At 41.7% G+C, this 20,025-nt stretch overlaps 1 protein-coding gene across 1 annotated transcript; it reads left to right on the top strand.

The window, feature by feature from the left end:
* Positions 1–1,803: 1,803 nt before the first annotated feature.
* pmm1 (phosphomannomutase 1) lies at positions 1,804–19,745 on the top strand. Its single transcript, XM_079881856.1, has 8 exons — positions 1,804–2,116; positions 4,631–4,748; positions 6,769–6,845; positions 7,675–7,766; positions 7,877–7,976; positions 8,098–8,173; positions 15,312–15,427; positions 16,508–19,745. Exons 1-8 carry the CDS (start codon positions 2,033–2,035, stop codon positions 16,628–16,630), a joined length of 786 nt encoding a protein of 261 aa, XP_079737982.1. The 5' UTR covers positions 1,804–2,032; the 3' UTR covers positions 16,631–19,745.
* Positions 19,746–20,025: the final 280 nt, after the last annotated feature.

The following is a 20,025-nucleotide window of genomic DNA, read 5'->3' on the forward strand; positions in this document are numbered from 1 at the left end:
AGCTGGCAGTGTTTCAGATCTGAGTTCCTGTTTAACTTCTCTTCCTCTTCTGTGTTTGTCTAACGGTGTTCACAGCTGATATTTACAGTCAGCATGAGGAGGTTTAGTCGAGTTAGTCGTTTCCACTAATTCAGCTCCAGGAACAGATTCATGTTCACCACAGGGAACGATTGTTCAGAGGTGCTGCTTGTCAGGTACAGTCAAACCAAAATGTATTCAGACACCTTCAACAATTCTCACATTATCACTTATAGTTTCGCTATAGTTTAGAAAATGGAAATAAAATATGACAAGAGCTCAGAGTTATCAAATTAGTTGATATTTCAGTGGTTTTGTCAATCCTTCTGTTAGACTGTCTCACACATGAATCAGGTTGAATATCTGTCAGATGTTAAATTTAACTACACAATTAGATAATACCAGTTTAGGTCAATAAATGGCCAAGCAATGCTTCATTCTGTTCAGTCTGTGGTGTAAAAAGGTGGCATTAGCAATTAAAGAATAAACACTTCAGCAAAACATGGACAGGTCAAAGTGTCTCAATTTTTGGTCCCAATTTTTTATCAATTTTACTGGTAAATACTTTACAATATGTTACAGTTTACTTTATTTTGCTATCCTCACTTACAGTCCTGCACCCACTAAAAAAAAAAATATCAAAAAAAAATATATGGCGTCTGAAAATTTTTTGGTTTGACTGGATGTGGATGGAAGTTGAATCGGCCATTAGGCTACTCGATAGAGGCCTACTTTATTTCCTATTGTTATCCATTTTATCTTTGCATTCATCTTAAATCAGGAGCACGTGGAAACATTTAAGAGCCTAAGAAAAATATATTTATAATGGTTGATAGTCAAAATGTTCTTCTAAGACAGAAGATGGAGTTGAATAAGAGAGCGCAGTTGTGGATCTGGTTAACCAGAAGACAGGACCGTGTGTCTGTCACAAGATGGCGCTATAACACTGACAGCGGAACAGTTGACCGAGATCTGGCGGTTTCTCTCCGAGTTTCATTATAACAGGACAGCCACGCAACCTCTCTAAACTGAACATTCTTATAGTGTGTGTGTGTGTGTGTGTGTGTGTGTGTGTGTGTGTGTGTGTGTGTGTGTGTGTGTGTGTCTCTGTGTGTGTGTGTGTGTGTGTGTGTGTGTGTGTGTGTGTGTGTGTGTGTGTGTGTAAACAGTGTGAAACGAAACCAAAAACTCCCTTCCATGTGTGTTCTGAGCAGATTTGTTTCTGCATTGCATCACTGAACTCAGCACGTCCTTTGGGATGACACGCTTTTGCTGTTTTATATTTTGTATTTTAATTGTGCAATAAATTGCAGGAATGTTGACAGTTTCACTCGATCTGCCCCCTAGAGGTGAAACCGAAACAACTCATCCAGCCTGTAGCCTAATTCATTTTGCACTTCTAACATTCAGTGTATTTTAAGTCGATGTAATTTGCAATGCACATTGCTTTTCATTACCCTATCATTGCATTTTACGTTTTAAGAGTAAAATTGATTAAATACGTTTTATGCTTAATTATTTATTTTCTTGATTTTCTGTTATGCTGCTGCTGCTGCTGTTGTTGTTGTTATGATCAGGTGTAATTGTGAGATATGAAGTAGGCCTACTAGGTAAAAGGTCGAACTATCTCCGGGTTCGACTGTTCTTGTTACGTGACGCTTTCCGAGTTCCATGTCCTCGTCTCTCAGCGCGGGAACGCCCCCTTAACGCACGTGACCAGATTCCGCGCATTTGATTGGCTCCCCAGGGCGCATAGCGCTGCAGAAGGAACCACATGTGCGGATTCATTCACACTCAGCAGTGATCATGTAGCCTGCAGTACTTGAATCCAAATGAATAATACTCACCAGTATTGACTTCTTTATCTTTCGGTTTCAAGAAAGAAGAGAGACTGTCTCATTATATTCTTATGCATTAACTCATCTTGAGTCGTTTAGAGTATTTTCTGTATTTTTAATTGTCTTATTTTTTATTATTATTCTTTTTTTAAATATCTATTGCTGGACAAGAAGAAATGGATATAAAGTCTCGTGTAGCCGCATGTCGAAAGGTTTTGTGCCTGTTTGATGTGGACGGAACGCTTACACCCCCCAGAGAGGTATGTGTTTACATTATATAGGATACATTTTTTAAACCCACGTGATAGTTGCGATATTAAGCGTTATAGATTATACATAACAATTAAAGGGTTATAAAAGACGCGTCTTCTCAGCTGTTGTGAGAGTAACAATCTCAGTTATGTAACATAATGTTTCTATTTCCAGCCCTGATCTGCGTGTGCTTGAAGCTTGTCTCGTTTGTGTGTGTGTGTGTGTGTGTGTGTGTGTGCGCTCGCGCGTGTTATTGATGAACGAGTGTGTTAATGTGCGTTTGCATGATGGCACACTCGTTCTGCACGTATACATAGTGGTTTCCCATGCAACGCTATGGAAATGTTAGTTCATGGTTTAAAAAAAATCCTTACAGCGTTCCATTCTTAGAACGTTAGTAATTGGTTCGTCAACATTGCCAACAGAATTATATATGTACGGCGAACATTCTGTTTGTTGGATTAACGTTGTGTACCGTCGGCGTTCCGTTGCATGAGTCGGCTAGTGAAATCTGCCACTTAACATGCCGTTCTGCTCATGTAGTGTTTATTTTCATTGAGATGAATTTAGTATGGTATCAGTGTCATCATATGTCCTCCGCTGTCCATGTCATTTCCTCTTCAGTGACACAGAAAGCTGTTCCTCGAACTTCTGGAAACATGAAAAATAAAACTTAAAAAAATAAAAAATAAAAATAATAACACAGATTATTAGATTATGTCACACACAAAAAGCTATGCTACAACGAAGGCACGTTCAAAGTCACGGACACCTTATTAGGGTTAGGGACCGATAACGATAACTAAAGTAAAAAAAACAAAAAACGACCGAACGAACGTTGTCTTTGGAATAATTTGATGAACAAAGTCAGTCTGTCAAAACCCTTCCTACTTTAAAGCATGCGCTTATGTCCACAGAACGTAGCATGTAAAGATGGACCATTAAACTCCCCATACACCGCAGAATTTCGGACGAATCAACTGACCAGATATGGGAAATACCACCACCGTATACTGCCGAAAAGGTACCAATATGCTAAGTGCAACAGCCAGTTGTTGCCTTGGCAAGTAATCCCCTTAACGATTTTTATTCATGATTCGACATTCACACCTTTGTGACAATCTTCCCTCAGCGTTGATCAATCATCTTAAAGGGATAGGATCCAAAAACAAAAATCCTGTAGGCCTAATCATTTACCTACTTTCAAGTTGGTTTAAACCTGTATGAATTTCTTTCTTTTGTTGAACACAAAAGAAGATATTTTGAAGAATGTTGGCAATCAAACAGTGGCTGGTCCCCATTTACTTGCATGGTACGGAAAAACAATACAATGGAAGTCAATGGGACAAAACCCACCCCAACCAGACTTTTCCTCAAGAGTAATTTCATTGGTAAACTTGAAATGTATCCCACCCAAAACCCATATAGCAATGTGACTTCATTGGTTACATTTAAAATATATCCCTCCAAAATCCCTTAAGGTGAAGGATTTGATTGATTGGTTTCTTTTTAAATATCTCCCTCACCATTACAGTTGAGTCGTTTGATTGGTTGCTGGCCTGGCAGATTGAAAAAAATATATAGTATCAACCAATAATTGATTGTTTTGGTGCATTCAATGGTATATAGGAGTTGAACGCACATGAATGGCTCCACAAAGTCGTAAATACGAGTGTGAAGGTCTCAAGATTTTCTTCAAGCATTAACACATGAAAGGGCTTCACACCTGACAGCCAGCAGTGTTTCAGCTGTAAATGTCCATGAAAGTTACTGCAACTGTTACATGTAACAGAGTTACGTCATTTAATTACAAAATAAATGTAGGCTAACTGCAATCCGTTACAGTTACAGAGATTCCAAAGGAAAAGCTCGTAAATGTTGTGCACGGTGCCTCCTGCCATTTAAAGGACGTTTAGTAAAGCGATGCTTTTGATTGGCTGTCTTGTTTGTATTTGCCACACAGTTCAGTGCAAAATATGTTTGCCAACTATTAAAAAGCATTTGTTCTGTTTGTGAGAAATCAATATTAGGCCTTATATGGTATAACGTTTTCCATTCACACACACATAGTGGTAAAATAATAGCTATTTTACTATTTACTACTGTGTAATGATCTAGAATTGTGTTTTCTCTTAAATATAAATAAATATAGCTATCTCTGTTTTTGGAGTTTAACCCTGCCTGGTTTAAATGTTTAAAGAAGATTAACAGTTGAAAACATTCATAGAAAAGTAGTCAGATGTAATCTCGTTTAATGGCACAACCCGTCATTAAAGAAGAACACTATTAAGTGAACTCCCATAAACAGGTCACTGCCATTATCGTGACTAACGTGCACTTTAAACGTCCGCTGGAAACATAAACATCAAGAATATCATAGGCCTACAGAGCAGGGTTTTTCGGCTGTTTGTCTACTTGTGAGGCAAATGTGCTGAAACCTGTTGAGCAGCTGGTTGTGACTGTTTAATTGTCTCAGAGGTCATGACAGAAACCTTTCACTGTTTGTTGTGTCGTGTCTGCAGAAGATCGACCCCGAGCTGGACGAGTTTTTCCAGGCCTTGAAACAGAAGGTGAAGATCGGCGTGGTGGGGGGTTCAGATTATTCCAAGATCGCAGAACAGCTCGGAGACGGAGACGAAGGTTAGTTAGAGAATGATATTCATGATGCATTTCATCACAATATCTTAAGTATCATCATCCTCACATGTGTTTAATGGGTTTTGGGTTTTGCATCATATGTAGAATGTAGAGGAACTGGTTCGACTAGATCACTGACTCAACACAAAAACATAAACACAACAGCTGATATCCAATAACTCCTTCAGTCTGGAACAGCAGGGAGTTTGAGATGTTTAGCTGTCGATTTTGTGGAAGAAAGAAATGTTATCTTTAAGATGTGTGTGACCATCATGTGACAGTAAAAGAGCACACACAAACCTTATTCTAATTTGAAAGTGTATTGGAATGGTAAAGAGTGTTGGTCGTGATAGGAGGGCCTCCACTCAAGGAGACAATATGATGAACAAGTCTAAGAACCTTCCACGTATGGTTGAAAATACCATCATTGGCCTAGAAAGATAAAATTCTGGGAGTGAAAACTGTAAAGGAGAAAGGATGCCCTCCCTTCACTGTCACACTCTGCAGCCGCTCTGTGTGACTGTACGACTGCTGGCCTTTTCTTGCAAGAAAATACACCCCATCAAAGACAATTGGAAATGTTTGTCTCTTATTCAGTGATCGAACTTTGTTTGCCACCACAATTTGGCGTAGTCGGCAGGATTCCTTGGACGTGCCTCTTGGACCCGAGAGCGGACGATGTTAGGCCACCTGGACTGAGCAGTTCCATAATCATAAAATTGTACCCAATTGTGATCCTGGACCACAAAACCAATCACATGGGTCAATTTTTTTTAAATTGAGATTTATACATCATCTGAAATCTGAATAAATAAGCTTTCCATTGACATATGGTTTGTTAGGACAGGACAATATTTGGCCGAGATGCAACTATTTGAAAATCTGGAATCTGAGGGTGCAAAAAAATCGAAAAACATTGAGAAAATCCCCTTTAAATTTGTCCATTTATGTTCACGATTGTGCTGCATTCAGTCACAAAAATAAATGTTTTATATGTTTACATTAGGACATGTACAAAATATCTTCATGGAACATGATCTTTACTTAATATCCTAATGATTTTTGGCATAAAAGAAAAAATTGATCATTTTGACCCATACAGTGTATTTTTGGCTTTTGCCACAAATACACCTGTGCGACTTGTGAATGGTTTTGTGATCCAGGGTCACAATTGATTAAATTAATTTGTGTCCATCTTAATAAAGGGACGAAATAAATAATGAAATCAATACCAGTAAACTTGTGATGAGAAGTGTTGGATTTCATATTGAGGTCTCTGACTTCTGAGCACAGTTTAAGACATTGTTTGAGATTTCTTCTTAAATTGTAGAGGAGACACTGGCGTCTTTTCTTAGGAGAAACATCGAAGAAGCATTTGCTCTCCCTTTACCAGTGTGGCACTGGTAATGCACAAGGTCAAGGGTTCGATTCCCAGGGAATGCATGACACTATTCAAACATTTGCTTTAAACGCAATGTAATTCACTTTGGATAAAATAGTCCGCCCAATGCATAAATGTAAAATGTAGAAGAAAAAGTTGAGATATTAAAGAGACCTCATCAGTGGTTTTCTCTCACCTGTGGATGTTCATTTCATTCTAGACTTTCTCTTTAAGTTTTCTAGAGATAATGGTCTCGATCAGTTTCTAGCGTTTTTCATTGGCATTATGATTGTTCAGGTCTGATTAGATTAACACAGAGATCAGTGAGATTGTGATTGAATCAGAACATGACGCTTCAGAACAGAATCCATCCGCATTCACACACAATCTAGATCAGAATCCGGATTAGATATGGGAGTTTATATGACACTGACAGATGTGATGTTGGCCATTTAAACAGGACTGTTATCTTGAATGAATCCGAACAAGCACTAAATCTCTGTGAATGGAAAACAACTTTGTGTTTGTGTCAGGAGGATGTGTGTGTTGTGTAACACAGGTAAAGGTCAGCAGGATGATGATAAGATGATAAGAGTGCTTTGATTGCGTCTCATTCTGTTGTTTTGTTCATTCTCTCTCCAGTCATTCACAAGTTTGACTACGTCTTTGCCGAAAATGGAACAGTGCAATACAAAGACGGCAAACTCATCTCCAAACAGGTGTGTGTCTGCAGATCCTTGCAATATATTCAAATGTCTTCAATGAAATGTTTTAAACACCATAGAAGGTCTTAAATGTCATTCATGGAGATCTTAAATGTTGATGGGAAAACAGAAACAGCTTCACACTGTCCAGTTAAGGAGACTCCCCAGATATAAGCAACCATCGATCGAAACAATGTTAAATCAGTGTTAATGTGTCAATGTTAACTGCATTGAATCAAAATCACTTTTGCACCCGCAATTAATGTTGGATGAATTTCATCCAAAAATAATTGGTAATGGCATTGAATCAATGTGATGTTGGTTCAAGATCATGCTTGCACTCTTAGAAAATGAAACACAACAACTATAACTGACTTAAAGCCACAGCCTGAAATCAACTGGAAATAGAAGAAGATCTTTTTGAGAATTTTAAACAGAGGTTTAGATGTTGATGTTTTATTGAAATATTTGGTCAGGATTATAGAGATCAGTGTTTATTTTAGTTGGGCAGTTTAACTCTTGGCTTTTTACGGGACTTTGTGGTCTTTGTAACAGTGTTTACCAAAACACATAATTTGTTGCAAAAGAAACCAGAAACAAAGATAGTCCAGGTGATAATAGTGTTCAGCATCATAAAGTATAATAACTCACTAATCTTATCCCTGACCAAAAGCGGTTGTTTGTTATTAATAGATTACATTTACCAACAATACTTTGTTGCAACAGATCAGACTTTCTGAATCTTTATTTTTATGTATTGTTAAAACATCAGTGTTAAATTATTTTTGGAACTTTCATTAAAAAGCCTTAAATTGTTCTTCTAAGTTAAGTCTCTGTTTCCCAGGCCATTCAGAATCATCTGGGCGAGGAGTTACTGCAGGACCTCATCAACTTCTGTCTCAGTTACATGGGGCTCATCAAGCTGCCCAAGAAACGGTAACACACACACACGCACACTCAAACACAAAATCACACACACACACTCCTGAGATGATGATCTGTAATGTCATTACAAATCTCTCTCTCTCTCTCTCTCTCTCTCTCAGAGGGACGTTCATTGAGTTTCGTAACGGCATGATCAACATCTCCCCCATCGGACGCAGCTGCACGCTAGAAGAGCGAATCGAGTTCTCGGAAATTGACAAGGTAATCTCACTTTATTCTCTACGATCGGCTGAAAGTTGTTGATCTGTTCAGTGCATAGTGTGCCTTTAACATTACTACTACATTAGTTCCTATGATCAATCGTAAATCTCCCGTCCCGCAGAGAGAGAAGATTCGAGAGAAGTTCGTGGCGGCTCTGCAGGAGGAGTTTGCAGGAAAAGGCCTGCGGTTCACTAGAGGTGAGCAGGAAATGACATCGCCAGCTCTCTGACCACCCAAAACAAATGACCCGTGTTGTTTGTACCTTCACAGGAGACAAAACTCACACACACTCACACGTTATCTGTGCTAAAGGTGATAAGAGAGAGCGAACGGATGCACTCGTGTGTTTACAGACCACTGAACCGGGAGAGAAAATGAGTGTTTACTCAACAACCTGTGTGCATTTGTCACACACACATGCACGCACACACACACGCACACGGACACATATTAGCTTTGACGTCTGCAGTCAATCTTCAGCAGTTTTTCCCCTCAAGTTCAGCTCAGTTTCGCACACAGTGGCTTTGTTGTTTCTTTTTCTGTTTGATGGACAGTGTGAGGGGGAGGGGCCTATGGGGTGTGAGGAGATCAAGCCCTCTGATTGGCTGTGGCTCTAGCAACTGTTGAGTCAGTGGTGGAATGTTGCTGCAGTCCAGTGACGGGACACTAACGAGTGTGTGTGCGTGTGTGCAAAGATCTTTAATTTTTAACGGCTGATTTCTGTCCTTTCTGTCTCAATCACTCTGTGGACAAACAGTCACGCAGTTCACGTCTCTGCAGGCAGACACACACACACAGACACACACACACACAAGTCATTACTGTGAGAATGAGCCTCAGGGTAAACTCTCTGTAACAAAATGTCTTTTTCTCTGCTGAGCGTCACTGTGGCTTTAAAGGAACTGGACGAGTGTTTCTGGAGGAACAGACGTAAAGTGTGTGTCTCTGTGACAGATTGACCTTTAAAGCCTGCTGTGTCATATTTGATTCGCATATTTCTAAGGCCTCTAAACAATCGACATGATAAAAACTTTGCTGAAAACCCAGTTTCACACAATTTACTCCAGCCCTTCTGTCGACTGATTGACAGTTTATAGATTAAAGTAAAAGGTATTTTAGTAGAATTGTACAAACGGGAAATCTGCACTGATTTTAATAAAGTAAACTTTAGAACAACTTTAATATTGTTAATAATATTTCACGGTGAACACTTACTGAACTGAAGAAACCTCGGTTTACTTGATTATCCAGACATCAATTATAGAAAAATCACGAGTCTCAAATATGATCATCAGGCTTTTGAAGAAGGTTTATTAGTTCATCTGTCAATCATGCACTGCATTATATGCTTTACAACTACAGATCATAAAACTAAGCATTTAATTATCATCTTACTAAGACATATTATTGGCAGATATAGAGTAAAGAATGATATTTATATGCATTTTAGGTACAGTGAATACTATAATAAGGATCTCATTGATTTACACTACAAGCATTATAAGTTATTTATATGGACTTTTCGTCCATATCAGTATCTGCACAAAACTGCATATTTTTGCTCTATTTGTGTCACGGATATGGTGGCTGTAATCCAGTGCACGAAGACAGAGATACTAACCCCTAATTTCCACCAACTGCGGAACGGCTGCGGATCCACTCCGGAATGGCGGCGGAGTCAATAGGTTTCCATTAAAGTCAACGTGTGTATTTCCACTGACTGCGGAACGGCTGCGTTCCGACTCCGGCGATCCGCAGCCCTCCGGGGCAGATACGCGGAGCTTCTATTTTTGCGCGGATGCCGGAGAGCTCCGCAGCAATTCAGCACAGGGCATCCTGTTATATCGCGTGACCATTCGTGAATTCGCGAGATCTTGTGGGTCCTCGTAACTTCAGCTGTCAGCCGTTCCGCAACAAATCCGGACCTGGTGGGTATTGAAGGACGGCGGAGCACGGAGCCGACACGCAGCCGTTCCGCAGTTGGTGGAAATCCGGGGTGAAGAAGACTTTAATCCAAGACTAAACATGAAAACCATGGTTCCCACACCTTGGTTAGCTTCAAATTCAAGGACCAGCACCAGTATGTGTGTTTATTTTCAAAAACTTTCCAGGGGCTTGAATTTTTTTCCAAAACTTTCAAGGACCCGTGGGAACCCTGGAAAACATACAACCATATACCACATAACTCAAATAATGCAAGACTAGGAACAGACTGAAACAGAGAGCTTAAATACCCAGCAAACAAGAGGAACTAACAGACGAATTAACACTACACACCTGAAACGAGGAACCTAATTAATTTGAAACCAAGGAGACAAACAGGTAGTGAACAGAGGAGATCTGATTAACAGACTAGAAGATTAACAAACTCAGAATTGAACAGAACAGGGAATCAAAAACAAACATAACCCTGACAGTTTGAGCCTCTGAATAAAATGAAGGCGCTTTTTCCTTCATATTCTCACTAGAAAAGCCATTAAAGCCTGATGCATCAAATGTGACACTGTAGTGAATGTAAAAGACATAATTCACCTTTGTTATTAAGTGTAGTTCTGTACACTGTTTTTCTGCATAACTGTTCAGGGATCGCGGTCCCTTTAAGATGTTGGGAAGGCGTGATGACGTAGGACGCGCGGCAGCGCTTTTCTTCCGTGGTTTTGTTTACCTTGTAAAATAAACGACACACGCATTCGTGTGCTCAAAGTGAGAAGTTGTCTCTTGCAAATTACTGCAATTTCCACACTGGTGACCCCGACATTAGTCTGCTGGACGTATCCAGAGACACGACGCGATCATGACCGCGAACGCTGTCACCCTCAAACTCCCCGAATTCTGGGAATCGTCAGCATCTGCATGGTTCGCCCAGACTGAAGCGCAGTTCGCGCTGCGTGAGATCACCGCGGATACGACTAAATATTACTACGTTGTGTCTGCTCTCGGAAATTCAACAGCATCCAGGGTGGTTAGCCTTCTTACAAATCCTCCCGAAAATGAGAAGTATACAGCACTTAAAACCCACCTGTTGAAAACGTTTGAACTGTCGGACACTGAGAGAGCCAGCAGGCTTTTCTCACTTCAAGGACTGGGTGACAGCAAACCGTCCGAGCTCATGGACCGTATGCTGGATCTTTTGGGCGAACACAGACCTGACTTTCTTTTCATCCAGCTTTTCCTGCGTCAGCTGCCTTCCCAAGTGAGAGCTGCATTAGCCAACACCACAATCACTGACTGTCGTAAACTAGCTGAAGAGGCTGATAAATTTTTCCTGGCGAGTCAGGGACATTGTGCGGCCGCGTTTTCCCCTGCACATATCTCTTCAGTGACACAGGACGACTCCACTGTTATTGCTGCGACTACTTCTCGTCGGCAGCAGTTTTCTGGCACCCAACAGCTCTCTGGATTGTGTTTCTATCATGCAAAGTTTGGAACCAAGGCCAACAAATGCCATCCACCATGCAGTTTCAGTGTTTCGGGAAATGCCAGGGCCGGCGCTCAGTAGTGGCCATGAGTGTCGGCCGAGTAGGCAGGCTGCTTTTCATCCACGATAGCATCTCCGGTCGCCGTTTTCTGTGCGACACGGGAGCACAAAGGAGCGTTCTGCCTGCATCCCGTTTGGACATGGTGACCGACAGCCACGGCCCCCCTATGGAAGCTGCCAACGGTAGCCCCATCCGCACATATGGAACAAGGTATGTCGAACTGTGCTTCGGAGGACAGCAGTTCGGTTGGGACTTTGTTACTGCAAAGGTTGCCGTTCCCCTCCTCGGCGCCGATTTTTTGTGTGCACATGGACTGTTGGTAGATGTTAAGAACCGCCGTCTGATTGATGCTGTCACGTTTTGTTCTTATACGTGCACGCTCAGTGAGGCTGACCCCATCCGACTGTCTAACATGCTCTCAGCTTCCGATGACTTCCACCGTCTACTGGCCAGTTTCCCAGCCCTCACTCAGCCCACTTTCTCTGCATCTACTGTGAAGCATGGTGTGGAGCACCATCTTGCCACTGCTGGTCCACCCGTTTACGCCCGCGCTCGGCGCCTCGACCCGACCAAGCTTGCCGTTGCAAAGGCTGAGTTTGCAAACATGGAACGCCTGGGCATAATACGCCGATCCGACAGCCCATGGGCATCACCCCTCCACATTGTCCCCAAACCTGGCGGCGGCTGGCGCCCGCGTGGCGACTACCGGCGGCTTAATGAGGCAACGGCACCTGATCGATACCCAGTCCCGAACATACAAGATTTTTCAGCACACCTGGCTGGCAAGGTAATTTTTTCCAAGGTGGACCTCGTCCGGGGATATCATCAGGTGCCGGTACACCCACGGGACATTCCCAAAACAGCAGTAATCACGCCGTTTGGTCTGTTTGAGTTCCTACGCATGCCGTTCGGCCTTAAAAACGCCGCCCAGTCTTTCCAGCGCCTCATGGACTCTGTTTTGCGGGACCTGCCTTTCCTTTTTGTGTACTTGGATGACATCCTGGTAGCAAGCACGTCCAAGTCTCAGCACCTGGTGCACCTCCAAACCCTTTTTGAGCGGCTTAGCCACCATGGACTAATTGTCAACCCCGCCAAGTGCCAGTTTGGTCTCTCCACCATCGACTTCCTAGGACACAGAGTCACTAAGGACGGGGCAGTTCCTCTCCCATCAAAGGTGGAGGCAGTCATGCAGTTCCCACGCCCACCCACTGTCAAATCCCTGCAGGAGTTCCTCGGCATGGTAAATTTTTATCACCGCTTCATCCCTCGAGCCGCTCAGCTCATGGGGCCTTTGCACGAGGCCCTGAAGGGTAAACCCAAACACGCTGTGGACTGGACTGAGAGCAGAGTCAAGGCTTTTGATGCCACTAAAACAGCACTAGCGAACGCCACCATGCTGGCGCATCCTTCTGCGACAGCCCCCATTGCCATCACCTCGGACGCCTCGGATTACGCTGTCGGCGCTGTTTACGAGCAGTGGGTGGGCGGGGCCTGGCAGCCGCTGGCTTTCTTTAGCCGTCAGCTGCGCCCTTGTGAGCGGAAGTACAGCACTTTCGACCGGGAGCTGCTGGGTCTCTACCTCGCCATTAGACACTTTCGTTCCCTGCTAGAAGGCCGACACTTCACTGCTTTTGTGGACCACAAGCCGCTGACTTTTGCCATGGCCAAGGTGGCTGAGCCGTGGTCTGCCCGCCAGCAACGGCATCTGTCTTACATTTCCGAGTTCACCACGGACTTGCAGCACGTTGCCGGTAAGAGCAACCACGTGGCGGACTGCCTATCACGGGCCGTGGCAGGGGCAGTCCATCTTGGTTTAGATTACAACCACATGGCCGCGACTCAGACCACAGACCCAGACGTGCAACATCTGAAAAACTCTACCACTGGACTGCAGATTGAGAACGTGGTTTTTGCCGATGCCGGCACAACACTCCTGTGTGACATCTCCACAGGTAGTCCTCGGCCAATCGTTCCCTTAGGGTTGAGACGACAAGTGTTTGATGCCATCCACGGTCTCTCCCACCCAGGTGCGAAAGCTTCACAGAGACTTGTTGCAGCTAAATTTGTTTGGCACGGCCTCAAGAAGGACGTTAGGGACTGGGCTAACACCTGTGTTGAGTGCCAACGGGCCAAAGTACACCGCCACACTAAAGCCCCATTAGAATCATTCCCGGTTCCTGAGAGGCGTTTTGACCACGTAAACGTGGACCTGGTTGGTCCTCTGCCCTGCTCTCAAGGTTTCACATATTTGTTAACCATGGTTGACAGGACCACCCGCTGGCCTGAGGCTGTGCCACTGACATCTGTGACGTCTGTCGAGATGACACGGGCATTTATTGGCACCTGGATTGCCCGTTTTGGTACCCCTTCGGACATTTCCTCTGACCGAGGTGCGCAATTCACGTCTGAGCTTTGGGACGCTGTCGCACAGAGCCTCGGAGTGAAACTCCACCGCACGACTGCATATCACCCGCAGGCTAACGGACTCTGTGAACGTTTTCATAGGTCGATGAAGGCTTCCCTGCGTGCCAGCCTCAAAGACAGCAACTGGGTCGACAAGCTCCCGTGGGTGATGCTGGGCATCAGGACTGCACCAAAGGAGGACCTTCAGTCCTCATCCGCGGAACTTGTTTACGGACAGCCGCTGCGAGTGCCAGGGGATTTTGTCCCTAACACCACCGTTCCCTGGTCTGCTTCTCTCCAGCGGTCTACTCTACTGGATAATGCAAGGCTTTTTGCACCCATCCCCACTTCCCGTCACAGCCTCCCTCAGTCACATATCCCCGCAGGACTTCAAACAGCCGACTATGTTTTCATTCGCCACGATGCCCACAGGGGACCACTACGCCCACCCTACGAGGGCCCATTCCGGGTTCTGGAGGCAGGGGACAAACACTTTGTGGTGGACAGGGGTGGCAAACCGGAGCGACTCTCCATCGACCGCCTTAAACCGGCTCATTTGGACGTGGCTAGGCCCATTGACCTGGCCCAGCCCCCACGACGCGGACGGCCTCCTGCTCTGCCCCCACCCTGTGCTCCCATCCCACTCAAGCCTCCCACACTCCATGCCCCTCACCCGCGTAATGGCGTTACACCGGCTGCATTGGGGTCTCCTCGACCTTCGGTAAAGCGCAGTCGTTGTGGCCGGTTGATACGCCCACCTCCACGTTGACTGTTTGGTTTTTCTGTTATGGTGAATTCTGGGGGGACGTGTGTAGTGAATGTAAAAGACATAATTCACCTTTGTTATTAAGTGTAGTTCTGTACACTGTTTTTCTGCATAACTGTTCAGGGATCGCGGTCCCTTTAAGATGTTGGGAAGGCGTGATGACGTAGGACGCGCGGCAGCGCTTTTCTTCCGTGGTTTTGTTTACCTTGTAAAATAAACGACACACGCATTCGTGTGCTCAAAGTGAGAAGTTGTCTCTTGCAAATTACTGCAATTTCCACAACACTTCCATTAGATATGTCAGATATGTCATATGTCAGGCTTTACAGAGTTGATACTTTATAAACAAGACAACTGAGTCAAAGCAGCAGCCTGAACTTATTTAGCCAATCTGTTGCTGTCATTCAGGTTTGCTGGCATCTGATTGGCTGTCATGAGTAAGGAGGGTGGGGTTTTGGTGTGATTGGTGTGATGAAGGCATCTAATTAATGAGTAAGACTGGAAGATGTTTGCAAACGGATGAAATCTTTCACTACACCTTTCACAACTTTCTTGTTAAAGATAAGCATCTGATGGTCAAGGAATCACACACTCTTTACTTCTTTGTCTTTAATAATGATGTGATTTCAGTCTTGAATGGCAGAAATAAGTGTGGATCATCACAGGTGTGTTTCTGTGCGCTTTCAGGGGGTTTGATCAGTTTCGACGTGTTCCCGGAGGGCTGGGACAAACGCCTCTGTCTGGACGTCCTGGAGCAGGAGGGATTGGACGCCATCTACTTCTTCGGCAATGAAACATCGTTGGTACGTTATCAATGTTCCCTTTAAGCTGCGCTGGCCAGGCACTTCTTATGTCACACACAGGATAAATAAAGTGTATGAAGACACAAAATGTGTGGTGAAAGTGATTTGAGAGTCTTCTAGTGAATGAGACATAATTGCAGTGTTCTGGTTAATTGCCATAGTTCAGATATAAATGTCTATGGATTTGAACAAAATTGAGCAAATCAACTACTGAAAGTAACTCGACACTTTAAATAATGATTGGATCCATTACATCGTTACACCAGTAGGTGGCGGCAAGTGACTGTTGAAAAATGTATTTATTGAATCATTCATTAAAGAGATTTGTTCAAAAACACTGATTCATCCATTACTGTAACAATGAAGGATTTATGAGTGAGTCACTGAATCATTCATTAAACCCAATTATTTTTTAAATAATTAATTCAGATTCAACATTTTAAATAGACTGCAGTTATTCACATTTTTTTCAGAACCTCTATTAAATTACATGTTTGTTTAGTTGTCTGTTGTTCAGAATCATGATCTCAAAATAGCTCACTTAGGTTTTGTGTGTCTCAAGGGTGTTTAGATGACTACAAAACCGTTTCCTGATATTATTTTAACGTTTACTATGTTAGCGTGTTATCTATGTTTACATTTACTCATTTAGCAGACTCTTTTATCCAAAGTGATTTACAAATGAGCTATTCAATTTGTATTTGTTATTATAACATTTTATTATAGTATTAGAGTATTTATTAAAGTATAAAGAATTGAACTGATCTGCATAACCTTTTAAAATGAATGAAAATTAAAGAATGGCACAGTTAACTCAGCACTGTAAAAAGAAATAAAAAAATAGGTGACTTATGTGCTTCATATCTAGTAACTTCTTGTTTTCAGAAATATAATTTAATATCACTAAGTTGCATCAGGGTTCAAATAAAATGCATGATGCATGAGATGATATAAGGAATGTTTTCACTGAGGATAAGAGAAAGGTTTTGCTTGAGCAAGAAAAAAAATAGAGGGAACATTGTACGTAAGTGAGTGACTCTGTATCTGATCATTTTTTTCTAATACATGTTTCCCGATCAGGGCGGAAACGACCACGAGATCTTCGAGGACCCTCGTACCATCGGCTTCACCGTCTGCTCCCCTGAAGAAACAGTGCGGCTCTGCAGGGAGATGTTCTTCAGCGCTCCACCCAATGAGGCGTGACACACACACAAACACACACACACACACACACACACACACACCAGACTGCCTGTGTGCTGATCTCATGCGCCCCCTGCTGGCCACTGTGGGAACTGACCCTGAGAGCCAGCAGATTCAGACAAACCCAAACCACTGCTGGTCATCAGACTCAAGGGACTGTGTGTAAATATCACTGATGGACCCTTATCAGTACATGTTTATAGATTTGTAAAGTTCAAACATTAATTTTAAGTCTAAAGATTCCATCCTTTTTACAATAAAAAGTGTTTTACGGTGGCCACGTTCACACTGCAAAGTTTCCGGAGTGACAGACGCATTAAAATACGGTGAATCCTCCGGATGACGGACAGAATGCAGGAGTCACTCCAGAAATGACGATGATTGACATGCAACTTTTAACATATCACCGCTGTAAACCACATTGACGGCAATAGTATAACCCATCTCACAGAGCTGTTTTTAACCAATAAGAGATCAGTATTAGTAAACTTATTTATTAGTAAACCTCCTTCGGTAGAGGCTGTTTTTTTCAGTTTTTAACTTGCCCTGTCACGTAATAGTCCATTCTATTCAAAGGGGTTAAAGCTAATAGAGAAAAATAATTATTGTATTTACAATTTATTGTGAAGTAATGCATTTAAACTTTTTTTAAATGTAAACATTCACTTCTATCTCGTCACATTAACAATTAAGCATTACATTAATAATATATAAACACTCTGGAAATAAATATTTTTCGAAGTTGTAAATAAAACTGATTATGTTTAAATAGTTGAAAATAGTTTTTACTTCAAAATTTCATGTTTAATTTTATGCATTACTTGCCTTTTCTTTCTAATTTGTGAAATTTACTAGTAGCAATTTAGCCTACTGTTTCTGCATTTCAAAACAGCGAAATTTGACAAAAAGCAGTCGAGTTTGCATCCCGGAATATTAGGCTACTGTTGGTCAAATAACGTTTAAATGTCATACAACAGTTGTCAGATATTAAATATTTAGCTACATCTTACCTCACATTCTTCAACCGTTAAAACTGAAGCATCGCGTTTGAATTCCCGCTTCCCGGTCGATATCATTATCAGGAATTAAAAGGGAATTTATCTGATTTTACCTCTGTTTCTGTGGTTTTCTTGGACCTCGGATGAGCCGTTGGTTTCGTAAGTGTTTCAGCTCGGTTCCTTTATCAGATATAAATATAAAGATGCTTCTGAGTTATTCAGGACTTCATTCGGTTGACACTGCTGTAAATGACCGACCTCTTTGTGTAATATCAATCAAACACTAATGAGGAATGACAGTGTGAACGTGACCGCCATGTTCGTGGTGAAACGAGTGATAGATTCTGTCCCATGTTTATCTCAAGTTTTGTGATGGTCTCGTGATCTTATTTGCTGCTGTCACTGTTGATTTCAGAGTTAGTTTTATTATCATTGTGTCCGAGTGTTTGTGATTGTAGCTGAATGTGTTTCCATTATTCCCTCTCTGTGATCTCAGACTGGACTCTTGAGATATTAAGATATCCCGCATATTTATGAATGAATTATGATAGAGATATTCACGTTTGTAGCCTATAGTGAGGGAATGTGAGATTTATACACTTAGAACGAAAAAAAATCTAATCTAGCAGTGAGTTAACTATTAGTGATCTAATTTTTGTTGCATTGCATATAGGGTGCACATACCATTGCTCATCAAGTTTTCGCGGGCGATATCCAGTAATTTCAATAGGGATACACGCAAGTTTTTTCCATGCAGATTTCGCTTTGGGTTCATTTGGTAATGCCAATAGAGTGCAACAGTCGGGTTCTGGAAGTAAAAACTTTATTCATTTTCTTCATAGGGAAATTGGTTTTTAAAGATAATACTTACAAACCTTTAAAGACAGTCTTATTGTGAGTTACGATTGTTAAATGATAGTATTTGTTTCTGTTGAAACCGTCAGTCTGCATTATTTAAACTTGGTGTTTAACAGCGAAATTCATAATGGAAAAAAACTACATTTCCCATGATGCTGTACACCAATTCCACCAATCAGAGAGTCGAAACAAGATAAAGCGCCAAGATATCTCTTTATGTAGTTGAGTCCTACACTCTCAACATATTTCAATATGCATATTTTGCAATAAACTTAGTATAGCCTATATATAATCAACATTTTTCAATGCCTAATTTTGTAGTCCTTACCATCACTAATAATACACAATCTTGTACCTTTGTATTTTTGTCTGATTTTGAAATACTTTCTTGCTTCCAATCAAAGTTTGTAATGTTAGTATTCACCTCGTAGCTGGTTGGCTTGGTTCGTGGCTTATAATGCTTTTACAAAGGCTTTTTAAAAATCCCTGTGGGAGAAATGAATGGAAAAAATACTTCCGGAACCAGCTCCGTCGAAAAAGTGGGCGGGCACTAATGAAATCTATTGACCAAATGAACTTTTGTTGCTGTGTTTCATACATTTATACACTATTGACAAAAGACAATGGACCTTTTTTGCCTGCAAAATTTTATTAATTGGTTTAGATGTGATATTCACGTGTTAATCATTCCAGAGATTCCACGTTGTCACTGAAACACTCCTGTTGATCTCTGAAAACATGATGCCAATCCGATATATATCCAGGGCATTTGTAAAACATTTTTTTTAAATCCGGAAATCTCTGGATCAGGTACGTGTTTCTAATTTTTTTTAGATTTTAATCCAGAATCTGCTGTCTGTTGGTAATATGAATGTGTTAGTGTTTCATATCTGATGGCATAAATGCACTTTAGCTTTAATTCATTTGGAAATAAATTAATTTGCTCGAGTGGCTCGTCCGCCCCTTTAGTTTCATCTGCGAGTTTGTTTTGCTGGAAAAGTGATGTGATCTCAATTCCAACAAGCAAACATAGTTATTAAACAAACTCATTTATTGAGGGTCTTAGTTAATTTTTTTGGTTACTCATTTTTTAGTAGAATGTATGTTGTAACCGATAAAAGGAAAAATATGTGATATCAATAATGTGATTTTCATGATTAAGTCTGTGTGAAGAATCCATGCGATTGTTAAGAATACTAATGTGATGCATCATGAACATGTCTGTTTATTGTAAATACACATTTTTTGTAAATTGTAAAGGAGTCTGATCTTTGTTTATGGATGCTGCACGTGTAATATTTGTGTATGTGCAGATGCTGTGGTTAAAGTTTTGTGCAAATATAATTTTTTTGTATGATTAATTACATAATTTGCTTTGCAGTGAGATACAAACGTGTGAATCATAAAGTCATTTTATTAGTCCATCAAAGTTCACAAGGAAAGGGCGTCGACCACAGTGATCTGAGCTCTAAAAAGTGCTGAAAATAGGAAAAAACAAAAAAACAAAAAAACAATCACAGTTAAAACACAACTGAGGGT

Source organism: Squalius cephalus, assembly GCF_949319135.1.
Source record: "Squalius cephalus genome assembly, chromosome: 1".
Lineage (NCBI taxonomy): Eukaryota > Metazoa > Chordata > Actinopteri > Cypriniformes > Leuciscidae > Squalius > Squalius cephalus.

Bases quoted from the DNA above. Each gene is read 5' to 3' on its own strand.
- pmm1 (XM_079881856.1), top strand. From the start codon at position 2,033: ATGGATATAAAGTCTCGTGTAGCCGCATGTCGAAAGGTTTTGTGCCTG. The intron at 6,846-7,674 runs GTGTGTGTCTGC...TCTGTTTCCCAG, and splicing joins GCAAACTCATCTCCAAACAG to GCCATTCAGAATCATCTGGG. The intron at 7,767-7,876 runs GTAACACACACA...TCTCTCTCTCAG, and splicing joins ATCAAGCTGCCCAAGAAACG to AGGGACGTTCATTGAGTTTC.